The 15,257-nt window shown below is 39.4% G+C and overlaps 1 protein-coding gene across 18 annotated transcripts in view; it reads left to right on the forward strand.

The window, feature by feature from the left end:
• Positions 1-15,257, forward strand: part of MAP3K4 (mitogen-activated protein kinase kinase kinase 4) — a 94,615-nt gene that overhangs the window by 63,951 nt on the left and 15,407 nt on the right. For 6 of the 18 annotated variants that reach the window (XM_087887724.1, XM_087887712.1, XM_087887715.1 and 3 more), the window contains 12 exons: positions 580-679; positions 766-849; positions 1,220-1,486; positions 2,257-2,406; positions 3,663-3,824; positions 5,616-5,749; positions 7,908-7,986; positions 8,216-8,294; positions 10,787-10,883; positions 11,002-11,049; positions 12,529-12,645; positions 13,529-13,629. In XM_087887724.1, coding sequence (XP_087743850.1) covers positions 580-679; positions 766-849; positions 1,220-1,486; positions 2,257-2,406; positions 3,663-3,824; positions 5,616-5,749; positions 7,908-7,986; positions 8,216-8,294; positions 10,787-10,883; positions 11,002-11,049; positions 12,529-12,645; positions 13,529-13,629 — 1,418 coding nt within the window. The remainder of the gene's footprint in view (positions 1-579; positions 680-765; positions 850-1,219; positions 1,487-2,256; positions 2,407-3,662; positions 3,825-5,615; positions 5,750-7,907; positions 7,987-8,215; positions 8,295-10,786; positions 10,884-11,001; positions 11,050-12,528; positions 12,646-13,528; positions 13,630-15,257) is intronic. The other 12 variants (XM_087887751.1, XM_087887738.1, XM_034428521.3 and 9 more) reach the window with 5 other exon arrangements.

Below are 15,257 nucleotides of genomic sequence, written 5' to 3' on the forward strand. Positions count from 1 at the left end.
ATCAAGGAGAACATTTTTTGTGCAGCACATCTGGATAATAGGTGACTGCATCATTGGGATATTGTGCTTTTAGTGATTCCAGTTAGGTTCATCCTCGCCTGATATTATTTCATTATAAATTGCTGTTGTGTTTGGTTGTAATTCTATATGTGCCACCTAGAATCATAATTTTGAGATTGGCAGCTATATTAATAGGTATAATCAATAAAGATTATCCTTGTTTATCAACTGCCTGATTTAGTGACTGCTAATACGTCAATTATCTAAAGTAACTCTACAACGATTATTTACATGTACAACCTTTTTGGGACTGCAAAGCAAAGGAAAGCTGAAGTAAGATCATAAGCACTGTTGCTGTTTCCCTGATGATTATTTTGTTTCATGAGTGTGTTGCCAGTCCCAGTTGTGATCACTAACAAGAACTGCCTGTAAATAAAATATATACTTTAGCAATTGTAATTACATTTTTAGTTTCTTGTTTGCACATATTTGCCTTCTAATCTTCACTTGCATGCTCTTTTCCAAATTGGAATATTGAAATGAAAGGTATCGTGAATGCATTTTGTTTGATTTTTGTAGGAGGTCTGTTATAGAAACTAGCCGGGCATTGAAAGAGCTATTTCATGAAGCTAGAGAGAGAGCATCGAAAGCTCTTGGCTTTGCCAAGAGATTAAGAAAGGTAAACAAATTAGACCGAATCCAGTTGCAATTTCATGCTAAGCCATTCATTTGTAACAAAATGTACTTTTCTCACCATATTTGTAGGACCTTGAAATAGCAGCGGAGTTCACATTATCTGCCTCTGTGAGAGATTTCCTTGCTGCTCTGAAAGCACAGCAGTACACAAAGGTAAAAATCAGTCCGGGGGCTACGTAGCATGGGAATATTAATAGAAGGAGTCCTTGAGTTTACCCAGAAATTCGGATACATGGATGGCAGCTTAAATATACTACATGGGAAGATAAATGTCTGCTGTTTCTAGATTGCTAGCAACCAGGTAATGACGATATAAAGATTTTTTGCAACTGGAATTGTCCCAGTTCAGAGGAACTCCCATAATTAAGTCTCCGAAAACTTTTTGCACATCAAAGAAACCAAAGCAGTCTGTATTGGAGGCTGGGGGAGGGGGGGTGAGTGTAGTGATTACAAACAGAAAATTATGAAAATGAGATATCGATCTCCTTGTTAATAGTTTTGACCATTTTCATTTGTTTTACAGGTACAAATTCCTGGGCTTGAAAATTTACAAATCTTCGTGCCAGATACTTTTGCACAGGAAAAATCTCTTATCTTGCAGTTGCTTAATGCAGCTGCTGGAAAGGATTGCTCGAAAGATTCTGATGAGGTCACAGGGGAATCGTTTTTACTGATGACAAAATACAGTGAAAAAGACCAAGAATTTGATGATAGCTGGAGCACTTGGGAAGGCCAGCCAATCAAAATAGTTCCTCAAGTGGAAACTATTAATACACTAGGAAGTATGCAGGTAAAGTCTTTCTGTGTTAGCTAATACATGGACTCAAATGCTGGGTGATGCTTAATGTGTTCTAAATTATATCTGAAATATTACTACCATAAGGTCCTGGATATTTAATAATGTGGGTTTCCCTTGTTAGACATTCTAAATATGTTATCGAGCCAGTCTGATTTAATGGGCTGGGCTAGGAACCAGGAGACAGTGAATTCTAGTCCTTTCTTTGGCTCAAAGCCAGCTGGGTGACTTTGGGCTAGTCACACACTCTTTACCCCTAGAAAAGAAGTCACAGCCAACCATTTCTGAAAAACATTGTCAATAAATCTGCAGGGATTTGTCTAGGCAGTTGCCTGACAGTCATAATCTGAAGGCACAAATAAAAGTTGGGTAGTATTTTCATGTTGTAAACAAACCTTTCGTCTTCTTTAATTTCCTCAAGAAACAACACACGTAAGTGTAATTAAAATTCCAGTGAGAATGACGGCCTTTTGACAAATGGAATAATTAACACTTCTTTTTTTAGCACAAAAGATTCTCATTCCTCTATTAGCAACTTCCAGTAAATATTTGGACAAACCCTATGCATAGAAACCTGCTTCTATTTATAAAATTGCTCTTAATTGATCATAATGAGAGAAGCCTTTAGTAAATCCAAATCTGTAACTGATTCTCGTTAAGATGATTAATTTTCTGGGAAGAAAAGTTCCATCCTTGGAATATTTAGAGTGCATGAAATAATTTGAATTCTATTTTCAGCAACGCTGTGTTACCTTTTGTTCTAGGTTGACAACCTCCTCCTTGTGGTAATGCAGCCGGTTCATCTTGTGAACCAGAGAAAAGCCTTTCAGCAGTTACTTGAAGGACTGATCTCTTTGCAGCAGGAGCAAACTTCCAGCCAACCAGAAATTGCCACAGCTTTACAACAGTTGAAGGTACAGCACTTTCTAATTTATTATCTCCTAGGCCAGGGGCGCACAGCTAGGGCCCTTTCACGAGCTGTGGACTTCAGCTTCCAGAATTCCAGAGTTTAGATCACAGGTGGTAAAGTGACCATAGTTGCACTCTCTTGGGGTCTGCTGTTGATTCTAATTCATTTGTCATTTCAAAATATATAATGAACCACTTAGATCTGCTTTCCATAGAAAGTCAGTACGGCAATATTTGCCCTGCAATTTTACAGAATGATATTTATAATTTTATAAATTGTCTAGAACTGTTGAGAGTTTATGAATTTGGATTAAGGATTTGCAAATAAGTTGAATGTGACATTCTGTATGGATTGCAGCACAACTGTCTCTATTTTGATACATATTCAAAACATTTCCATAAGTGCTGCATAATAGGAAGTGGAAACATAATCTTAAAAAAAAACAAAACTATGTGTCTTTGAGGAGTTATCAGCATATTCCTAACATGACTGAAATTACACATAAATATAATTATGAAGTGTGTGTAAGAGACATAAAAGTTTTCACCACAACTCATAGTCAAATATATCTGCCAAAAGAATACATGCCATATTACTGATGAATTTTTTTTAGTTGTTAATATTATATTTCTACACACTTCAACAGAAGTAATTCTATTAATTTCAATGAGGTTAACTCTAGGTAAATTTATACAGGTAGTCCTTGACTTAACGACCAGAATATAGGTAGTCCCTGACTTACAACCAGAATTGTTACTAGAATTTCAGTCATAAGTCATGACAGTGATAAGTTGAGGCACCTAGATGATTGCATCTGATTCTATAACCATTTTTACAGCGGTCGTTAAGTAAATAACATGGTCATAGGTTCAAATCAGTTGTAAGTTTGAACCCATCCTCCTAAATGGGCATTTTTTGCCAGAAACTGGCAAATTGAATGACTGCAGAACACTACAACCAGTCGTAAATTTGATGCAGGAGAGCCGAAGTGATATTTTACAATGGCCAGAAGTACTTTATTGACTGTAAAGCATCCTTTCCTGTCGTAACTCTGAACAGTTGTTAAATAACTGGCTCTAAGTTGAGGTCTACCTGCATAGGATTGCAATATACCCTTCAATTCTAGATTAATAATCTAAATAGCAAAGATGTAGGCATTCATGTTTATTACTAGTATTGTTATGTGTATGTAAATTACAGCAGAATTATATGTCTTTACGTTCCAAACATATCAGCAGAGCTTTTTTCCGCATTTTCCAGAGTGATGCTTTACACCTGTGCAATAAGATCAGCAGCGCAATCGATAGAGTTGATCATATGTTCACTTCCGAATTTGATGCTGAACTTGATGAATCAGAATCTGCCACCCTGCAGCAATATTATAGAGAAGCCATGATTCAGTGTTACAACTTCGGCTTTGAGGTAGGTCCAAGAGAAATTTCTTTTGCCTTTTCAGAAAAAAAGGAAGTCATATATTTTAAGTAAACATTGGCAAACTGTTACTTCACCTCAGCCTATTTATAGCTATTACATTAAACATGGGGGGGGGGAGAAGAGCTCAGATGATATAATAGTTAAGGTGACAGACTGGAAATGAGAAATCTCAGTTTCTGAGTAAATGATTGGGGCTGATCACTTTTTCTCAGCCTACTCTACCTCGGAGGGTGGTTGTTGTGAGGGAAAATAAGCATGAATTGAAGAGATCCAGTTTTGTCTAGTGGTTAAGGCACCAGGCTAGCAAGTGGTAGACCGTGAGTTCAAGTCCTGCCTTAGCTATGAAAGCCAGTTCAGTGATCTTGGACCAGACAGTTCCTGTCAACCCAACTCTCCTCACAGAGTTGTTGTTATGGGGAAAATAAGAGGAGAAAAGTATTCATTGCCTTAAGTTGTTTGTAAAATAATAAAGGCACAGGATACAAAATAAATAAATAAATGCTATGCACATTACCCTGAGCTCCGCAAAAGGCAGAATACAAATCTAATGTATAAACACAGTATTTATCATGATCAGAATACATGCTTTTTTGAAAACCAAAGCTGGGTTTTTGTTGTTGTTGTGGTTGTTGACAATTCAGTGTTTGTTTGTTTGTTTGTTTATTATTCATATTTCTATGCCGCCCACTCTCCGAGGACTCTGGGCGGCTTACACCAAAGACAGTATACTAAATAGCATATTGCCCCCAACAATCTGGGTCCTCATTTTATCCACCTCGGAAGGATGGAAAGCTGAGTCAACCTTGAGCCGGTGAGATTTGATCCGCTGATCTGCTGAACTAGCAGTCAGCTGAAGTAGCTGCAGTACTGCACTCTAACCACTGCGCCACCTCGGCTCTTAGCCGTGTTGTATATTGGTGCATGACAAAAAAGACTAATCTTGCCTGCTTTGACAGAAACTGCTGCATTTTGGAATATATTGTTGATCTTTCTGTTTTAAAAGCAATCAATTCCAATGGTGCTTATAGTGCGGGCAATGTGCTTTCAGACTTGTTTGTTGTTAGCTAAAGGTATGCCCCATCTTTTTCTTTAGAAGCTCAGGACAGCCTTCAAAGCACTCCTCCCTCCCATTTTTCCCCATAACAAGAACTCTGTGAAGAAGGTTGGGCTGAGAGAAAGAATGCCTAGCCCAAAGTCATCTTTCCATGGCTGAGGGAGAATTTAGAACTTGAGTCTCTCCATTCCCCACCTCCAATCTAAACTCTTAAGCACTGTGCCGCATTGGCTTTCTCTTTTGTTCGTTGTTTATTAGAAAGTTCCAGAAGTAGGAGAGCGATCCCAACAGTTGCTAATTTTTCTAGTAAGATCCAGACATGTAAAAACATTTGCAGTTGCTTCTTATCTCCGTTAGATCAGTTCTGAGAAGCAGGATGAGACTTTCAGGTAAAAAATTGGGAGGTACGTTCTAACCACATTTGGATGCTGTCCCCAATCTTTTTTTTTTTTTTTCTGGGAGATGCCATTACCTGTCAATCATAGAGCAAGGTAACTCCCAAAGTGCACCCATCACCATTGTAATTGAGTCCATCCATCTTGCTGCTGGTCACCATCTTCTCTTTCCTTCCATCTTTCCTATAATTTTCCAAAGAGCTAGATCTTTGAATAATGTGTCCAAAGTAGGATAATTTGTGTCTGATTGTTCTTTACTTGCACCATTAGCCTGTTCCAACCATTGAATGAATGCTCATTATCTGGACTGATCATTTAAATCTATTACAGTATCACAAAGAAGTCATCCGACTAATGTCTGGAGAATTTAGACAGAAAATAGGAGACCAGTATATCAGTTTTGCAAGAAAATGGATGAATTATGTCCTCACTAAATGTGAGAGTGGACGAGGCACCAGACCCAGGTAATGACAAAGTAGATGCTTTTTAAAAATGTTTTCTGTGCCTTTCATTTCTGTGAAGTGTGTATCTTAAACACAGAAGAGTAATTGATTTTAATTAGTGTTGATTAAATTATTAAATAACAATGCAGTGCCCATGTATTAAATAATCACTGCAGTTTAGAATGTAGTCACTATTGCCTCAGTTAAGAGTACACTTGAACTTCATGAATTCTATGGGAAGTGACAGTATCATTGAAAGTATATTGTGGTATTGTAGTATTTAGTTGTCCTTACTATGAGAACTTCCTTTCTGATATACTTATTTAAAAAAATAATGGTTATGACTAGAGATATCGTGGAATTGATGGGGTGGGGCAGTGGTGGGTTGCTACCGGTTTGCCCCGGTTTGGGTGAACCGGTAGTGGTGGCGGTGGGAGGCTCCACCCACCCACCCAGACGTCATCAAAAATGCTCTGCACATGTGTAGAACCTTCACATGCGCAGAAGCGCTGTATGTGTGCAAAGCATGCGCACGCTCCCAGTAGCGAACCGGTAGCGCCGGGAATTGAAACCCACTACTGGGGTGGGGCTAATAAGTCTGAAGGAAGAAGAATAGATATCAGTATCTCCTTGCCTGATCCTAATCAAGGTTGTGGTTTCCAACTGCAACAATTTGTTCCAAGCCATTCAGTACCTTACATGGGATAAAGAACATACTTGGCTTGCCTGCTTGCTTTAGTTACTGCCTATTCCCAAAGTGGCTAACAATTTCAATCCTTACATAGATTACAGTAACCTTGAAAATAATGGATAAGTTGACATACAATATAAACAAAAATAATAAACATGTCAAAAAAAAAATAGACAAAATTATGTACCTACCAATTTCTCACGGCATGCCTCCTCCTGCATGTGTGAAATACCTAGGTATAAGTTGCTCTCCCGAAACCGAGGACAGAATGAGCAGATCAGATCTCTGTGGGCCCGAGTTCCAGTGCATGGAGGTAGAAAGCCAAAATGCCACATTCCAAAATTCCATCAGGTTGCATTTTGTATTTGACCTGATTGGATGGGCAGATGAACCTGGGAGATATTCTCACAGATAACCTGTTCGATGTCATGTGGGGATTTAAAGGTCATATCAACACTTTTGAATTGTACCCAGAAGCCCACTGGCAACCAGTGCAGCTTTCCAAACAGCAGGGTCACCTGAGCAAAATGGGATATACCCATCACTACTCAGGCTGCCACATATTCCACTTGCTGCTTCCAAATGCTTTTCCAGGACAGCCTCACATAAAGCATATTGCAGGACTCGTAGCAGGAGGTGATTAAGGCATGAATCATTCAGTATATTTAAAGCAAAAATGCCAAATTGACCTATATCCAAGGCCCACTGTGTTTTCAGGATTGAGCTCTATTCTGGGTTTTTTTTCCCCCTCAGTCCAAATTCAGTTTTTTCCTATTTGAAGGGGTTTTTGATAATTTTTGCTGAATCTTATTTTTCATCTAAAAAAACAACCTTAGAAAAACTTGGGGGATCACCTGATTTCTTTTTGTAAAGCACCTTTAATTAAACATGTGGACATTACTGCACTGTTTCTGATCAATAGTTTTAAAGTAGCTTTAGGTATGCAACCTTGAATTAATCCTATTATTTAAATTATAAATACTTGAAAGGCAAGACTTAGATAGCATAACAAAGAATTATTATAGGTGGTCCTCAATTTATAACTGGTTGCTTAATGATCATTCAAAGTTACGATGGCTTCAGAATGGGTGCTTTACACTGACATGGGCACATTTCAGGGGTTTTTCAACCAGTTCAATTTATGACTGGTTTCTGCGCCCTGCAGTCATGTAATTTGATGGCTTCTGACAAAAAAAAAATCCTGTTTGGGAGAATGGGTTCATTCATCATGTCATTTCCTTAACGACCATGTGAATTGCTTAACAACCATGTGATTCAGAAGTGCAACTGTGATTTGCTTAAAAACTGCGGTAAAATCAGTAAAAGAAATATCTGATCCAGTCACATGAGTGCCTTGATTTATGACCACAATAATTTGTGACCAAAGTTCAGGTTCCAGTTGCAGTCAAAAGTTGAGGATTAGCTGTGTTCTCAATAAATAGAATTTTTGGTATAAACATCAACCAATAATTTCTTTCTGTTGGACAGGTGGGCAACACAGGGGTTTGATTTTCTTCAAGCCATTGAACCAGCCTTTATTTCTGCTCTGCCTGAAGATGATTTCTTGGTATGCTGTTAATTAATCATACATTTCAAATGGATAAACATTGCCAACTATATATGAAACTAGTAGCTGCCGTACTAAAAAAGGATTTGAATAGTTTATCCTTATTTATTAATTAGTGGCTTAATTTACATTAAATTAACATAATGGGTTCCCAATCTATTCATTTCTCATGATTTGAAGATACAGCAGTATAACTTTCAATGTTTTTTTCTGTGTTTTTTTACCCCAGAGTTTGCAGTCATTGATGAATGAATGTATTGGCCATGTTATTGGAAAGCCTCACAGTCCTGTTACAGGTTTGTACCTTGGTAAGGCAGCAGTTGTAGTCTCTTCTATGGAATTTTGAAGCTAATGTCTTATAGAAATGGGATATGATCTAAGTTATTTGGAAATTAAATAAACACTTATTTAGTCACAGTTACAAAAATGATAACAACATTAGCAACTTTTAAATACGAGGAGTCCCAGATAATATATTTTAAAATAGAAGCAAGAAAGAGAAGGCCAAATGCCAAAGTCCCAAAGCAAGTATCTAACTGGGCAGAGTTTTTCCGAATTAGAGATTTTATTAGAATGACATTAGGCAGGGAGCCATGTTGCTTTTCCAGAGAACAGACATTCCAGGCATAGCAGCTGAGAAGGCCCTCTTGCACATTCCTGTCAAATGAGTCTTGGAAATCAGGATGTGCAGCTGGGTCTTTCCAGATGATTTCAAAGAGTGGGCAGTTTCACATGGGAGGGAGGGCATTTTAGGAATCCTGGCCCCAAATTGTTCAAAGCTCTAATGGTAATGAGCAGTTCTTACAATGAGCTCTGAAACTAAAGGTCCAGTGGATAACAATGGAGTTGCATGTTTTGGATAACTCCTTGCAGCCTGTAGCTTTGCTGCTGTATTTTTTCTACTGATTGAAGTTTTTGGATCCTCTTCAAAGGCTTCCGCCAGTGGGCACATTGCAGTCTTCTATTCGCGTTAACATGGATCTAAGGCTTTTGTAATCAAGGGGAACAGACTAGAATGTGATTTCTTACAGTTGTCATTGCAAGTACTAAAAACCAGATATTTAGCTACCTCTGTACATTTCTTTCACGGGGTCCTATCTGAGATTCCTTAATTTTGAGTTATTTATTTATTTATTTATTTTATTATATTTCTATACCGCCCTTCTCCTACGGGACTCAGGGCGGTGTACAGCCAGGATAAAACATAGCATATAAAATTTAAAAACATTTTAAAAAACAATTAAATAATTTTGGTCCGAATTTAAAATAACCCAATTAAAACCGAATTCGATTAAAAAACTGAGAGGATGGGATCAAGCCAGCCCAGCTAGATGGAACAAGTGTGTCTTCAGGGCCCGACAAAAAGTCCGGAGGTCTGATACCGTGTGTATCTCAGGGGGCAGGTCATTCCAGAGGGCAGGTGCTGCCACAGAGAAGGCTCTCCCCCTGGGGGTCGCCAGCCGGCACTGCCTGGCCGACGGCACCCTGAGGAGGCCCTCTCTGTGCGAGCGAACCGGTCGGTGGGAGGCTATTGGCGGCAGAAGGCGTTCTCGCAAATACCCCGGCCCTAAGCCATAGAGCGCTTTAAAGGTGGTCACCAACACCTTGAAGCGCACCCGGAAGACCACAGGAAGCCAGTGCAGCTCGCGCAGGAGAGGTGTTATATGTGAGCGCCCCGTCGCTCCCATAATCCCCCGCACGGCCGCATTCTGGACCAACTGCAGTTATGTACCTTATGCCTTACAAACTTAAAGTATAGCCCACTGACTGTCTATTACAACATTTTAAGAGACTGGAAAACTATCCATCATTCTCCTGTTATGGTTGATAAGGATGAAAAAATTGATGGATTTCATTGGGGTACAAGCCTATATGGTTAAATGTGGAATCTCATTTCAGACTGCAGCATGTATTTCTCAACTGGGTGTAGCTTTCTCTGAAGGAAATGAGTTGCTTATGTTGAAACATAAGCACAGCTGCATCTATATGGCTATAGAAAAGAATTATTCCATTACAAGTAGTCCTGGTTTAGTGACTACCTCATTTAGCAACTGTTCAAAGTTACAACAGTGATTAAAAAGGCAACTTTACAACCAATCCTCCCATTTATGATGCTTGTAAAGGCAAAGAAAAACTGAATTATGATCGTAAGCACAGTCACGGTTTCACTTAGCAACCACTTTGCTTAATGACTGAATTGCCAGTCCCATGAGGACTACCTGTAATATTAAAATGCATTTGTTCATCAAAGATGGGCCTGAAAAGTGAGTCGGTTCAAACCAATCCAGGTTAATTGTGAAAATTATGCCTACAGGCAAGTGAAATGGCAGGTGGCAGCAGCTGGCCAATCTTGTCTGGGCTTGTAACCATGTAAGCAAACCACTTCTGGGTTGTTGCCTAGAAGACTTCTTGGTTATGTCTCTGTAGCCCTAAAGACATATTAACCAACTCATCAAGGTTGGAATTGGCTTGTGACTCAGGTAACTTTTTACTTTTACCTGCTTCTTTTTGTCTGGTGAATTTTTGTGCCGCATGACTCCAACATAAATTACTCTGTTTTTGCTGCTTACTCTGTTTACTAGCCTATTTATTTTGATCTGACTGGATTATTAAAGTTCATTTTAGTAGTTTGGTAGACACGTTTGAAGACAAAACCATGAACTGTTTAAAAACAGTTACAAAATCAGTGAATTCCAGTGCATTCTCTCATTTTTTGACGAAGTTATTATAATTCAACGATTTAAGGTGTGATGTGATGCTCCCTGTTCCCACACAAGTGTTCTTCTCTTTTTGCTTGCAGCTATTCATCGGAATAGCCCTCGCCCCGTGAAAGTACCCCGATGTCATAGTGATCCCCCAAATCCTCACCTCATCATCCCAACACCTGAAGGGTTCAGGTATGTAAAGCTTTATCCCAAACATTTATTAACTTACAGAATTAAAAAAAATGAAGTTTTTAAAGCAGTTCCAGCAATATTATCCTCTAGCTATCCTTCCTCCCCTTCTACATTGAAGCACAGTCTTTGCACTCCTGGGGAAAACACAACTTTCTCTCCAACCTTGGTAAGGACCTGCTCTTCTGTGTAGTGTGTGCAGCATGCCTGTCTGTGATGGAATTGCACTTTTGACATTGCTGAATGACACGCTGAGAAGTAATTTAGTTCTTCCTCTCCCTGTGGTGATTTTTAAATTGAAGAACACTTTATATTGTTGCTTTTTTGTTTCTCCATGGACAAGGTCTGGTCTTCCATTTTTGTACTCCTATACATAACCTAGCTCTGCGCTATAATTTCTGCAGCCTTCTTTCCTTCCTTTCTGAATGCTCAGTCTTGAGGTGATCAAGAAAAGAAGGCTGTCCCTCAGATCAGTCTACCAGACTACATTTTGAATGAGGACAAGAGAACATGCCTCTGATGCTGTTTACTAACATCTACTAAAAATGCCCACATTTAAAAGATTGCCAAGGAACTGAGATGCAGAAGATAAGCCTTGATGGTATCGCATTATCTTCTGTTTCTTAAAAATAAATGTGTGGATTTGTCTATGACCGTGATGGCGAACCTATGGCACGCGTGCCACAGGTGGCACTTGGAGCCATATCGGTGGACACATGAGCTCAGCTCTGTTCGGGCCTTCTGGGCCCACCGGAAGTAGGGAAACAGACTGGTTCCTGCCTCCGGAGGGCCTGGGAGGGAGGAAGGCCATTTTTTGCTCTTCCCAGGCTTCAGAGCCTTTCTAGGAGCTTGGGGAGGGTGAAAACAGCCTTTCCCACCCCCTGGAGGCCCTCTGGAGGCTGGAAACAGCCTGTTTGCCAACTTCCGGTGGGACTGGAAGGCCCGTTTTTTGCTCTTCCCAGGTTCCAGAGCCTTTCTAGGAGCCTGAGGACGGTGAAAACAGCCTTCTCCACCCCCCGAGATAACGGGCCATTTCTGGCCTCCAGAGGGCCTCGGGGGGGGGACGACACTGTTTTTGCCCTCCTCAGGCTCTAGAAAGGCTCTGGAGCCTGGGGAGAGTAAAAAACGAGCCTACTGGGCCCACCGTGTCATCGCGTGCCAAAAGTGGGGGGAGTGCGGGGGGCATGCACGCATGCGCGGGGTGGGACGCATAAAATTATGGGGGTGGGCATATGCGCACAGGACCCCGTCACGCTCACCCCACTTTTGGCACGCGATGGCAAAAAGGTTAGCCATCACTGGTCCATGACATGGCGGCCTCCATGTTCTGTTGTTAATGAAACTTGAATGCAACTAAGAACTATGTTTTGTTGTTGTTAGTTGAATGCACATCCATAAATTAAAACCCCAAGTGACTTCTAAAGTGGCCCATCATCTTTGTTACCTTTTCTTCTTTCTTTCTAATTTTGCCTTCAGCACTTCATGTTCAGAAATCTTTCTCGTGCGTTAGAAGCCAAGTTTTATAACTTTTTACAAGATTTTGGTTTCCAGGCTGCTGTTTTGAGTCATCTTACTTTTTTAAAAAATCCATTTTTAAGTGGAGCCAGAGCTTTTTTTTTTTTTCCTGAAGCTTTTCTTCTCACTGCAGCACAAGGAATATCCCATGTGATGTACGGAACCATTGCAGCTCTGCTTTCAGTCGCCCCACTCCTGTTGGGAGTGACTCAACTCAGCCAAAACCCGTCAGCAGTACAAATGACCTCAGGTAGCTCCACTCCCCAGTATAGCAGACTCATGCTTGTTCATGCCACTCATACAAACCATGCGTGCACTTAGACCCTAGTAGTTCCTCTTGGTTCCATTGTGTGTTCCCCATGACTGACTTGTTTCCATTCAGGATGTGAAGTTCTTAAAAGACATTTCTACGAAGTGCATGTTCAACTACATTTTTGATAATGCATGTTTTGCTTTGTTTTTTAAAAAGTTTGAATTATTTCATTCTCTTTAATGCATGCAGTTCATGTTGTCTACCCTTTCTGCATTTGTGTAGTACCACCTGTGATTCAAGTCATGTGAAATTAGACCAATGATAACAGCCAGCACAAATGCATAGAAATAAATACATTTGAGATATGACCAGGACCACATATACACGGTGCTATATACATGCACTTGCAAACTGGTGGTGAAACCAATGCTTTACCATTCCATTTCCTAAAACTGCAGTTTGTGTACCTGTCAATTAAAACTCTTTTCAAATAGTTGGCCTATGGTAATGCCAAAGATTTCAGTCACCAATTTCTTAGGAGATTATTGATTTTTTAAAATGCAGATTAATCTTACATTGGCATATGCCGGCTCTTTTTGAATTTAGTTTCACTGACTCTTAACATTAAAAGCAGCATTTGTTAAAAAAATAGCAGTTTTTTTTAATGGCCCTTTATTCAGGATAATGGATACAGTTATATGGATATATATATAATATACATATTTAGCTTGCTTTTTTAAACTATAGCTTTGGTTAACACAACCAGCCATGGCTGTGTTCTTACTTGCATTTTCAGTTTCTTGCAATTTCAGAAATGAGGGGAGTAAAAGCCCTGATCAATAAAAGAGCTGTGTTTTTTTTTACTGTTTTAAAAAAACAGGGGCTCCAGTGTTCCTGAAAATGATCGCCTGGCTTCAATTGCTGCTGAACTACAGTTTAGATCACTAAGCCGACATTCAAGTCCCACAGAAGAACGAGAAGGTGCTATTATAATGATGATTGTATATGAATACTATTTCCCCTAAAATATATTTATCATATCCTGGTAAGGCTTCTGCTTAACTTTTAGTTTGGTATCCTTACTCTGATATAATTATGGAGATTTTGATAATATAGGCTCAGATTTTTAAAAACATTTAGAATGGCTTTTTGTTATTAATTCCAGTCTTGAAATTTATTTGTATGGCACTTTCATTTGAAGTTGGTTAAACTTCAACATTGGTAGCTATGACAGTAACTATAACAATTATCGGACCACAAATAAAATCACTTGAGGATCTATAAGTTTGTGGACGGAAGAGTTAATTAGCTGGTGGAAAAGAAAGTTTGAAATAGGTTTCCCTAGGAGATAGTCTTTCTGGGATATGTATGGGCTGGTGTTGAGAAGACTGCTACAAACTTGTTGGTAAACACATTAAATTAAATGTCTATGGAGATTCTCAGTTGTGAAGGTCATGATTGTCCCAAAGGTGTTTTCTTTCAAAAGGCAAGTGGACTTTCTTGTTTAGCCTCACTGAACATCTGCAAGGAATAGAAATCCTTCCATTCTCCACCATTCAGTCAGAACTGAAGAAGCTTCTCGGATGCAAAGCAAAACATCTTCAAGCAAAGCAAGAAAGTCCAGTTGCCTTCTGAAAAAAAGCATCTTTGGGACATTAAAGAAAAATTCCCAAGGAAAGCATTCACTAGGAACCGTCACTCAAAGAGCATCCTCTTTAAGATAGTAAGTAGTTGAAGTAAGCTATGTTTGTCCCAAAGATGCTTTTTCAAGAGGCTACTGGATTTCCTGGTTTTTCTTTGAAGACATTTCGCTTCTCATCCAAGAAGCTTCTTCAGCTCTAACTGGATGGTGGGGAATAGAAGCTTCCAGATTCCCACCATCCAGTCAGAGCTGAAGAAGCTTCTTGGATGAGAAGTGAAATGTCTTCAAAGAAAAACCAGAAAGTCCAGTTGCCTCTTGAAAAAGCATCCTTGGGACAACCATGAGCTGGATGATACAGAGTCTCCATAGACTTTAAGCTACCTTTGTTTCATCTGTTGCATCATTTCCCTTTCTGCATATAAATATACAGGCGAAGCATATTTATAAAGCAAATTGCAGTCATGGACTTTAAAGGAATGGAAGAACCTTTCCTGCAATTTACTGCATACGTAAATTCCAATAAGGTGCAGATCTGGAAGAGCTCAAACACATATTTTTGGTGTGGAAGACAATAACACTACCCACCTTTTCTAAAATCTTGGCATATTTGCATTGTCTCCAGAGAAGGAGAAAAAGAGATGCTTGGTTACTATCTTTGGCTTTCCTTTTTCACAGGTTTACAGAAAACTGGGTAATTGCAACAGTACAATATAGTGGAGAAATAGGTTGAAAGGTGTGCCCGCACTGAATTTCTTATATAAGAATTTCCTGTTTCATTTAAAGGGATTAATATGGACCAAAAGTATTTGTATGCTTTTGGAGCTGCCAGAATTACATATATGAATCTGGTTCATCTGCCATTTCTTTGTGCTAACCCTTCATAACTTCATGGCCTCCAGCTGTTTTTAAATACTACATTCCCATCTACCGTGCTGATGGATGTATTACATACTTATGTACTACATAA

Source organism: Pantherophis guttatus, chromosome 1 (genome assembly GCF_059756535.1).
Source record: "Pantherophis guttatus breed Tessera chromosome 1, ASM5975653v1, whole genome shotgun sequence".
In the NCBI taxonomy this organism is placed as follows: domain Eukaryota; kingdom Metazoa; phylum Chordata; class Lepidosauria; order Squamata; family Colubridae; genus Pantherophis; species Pantherophis guttatus.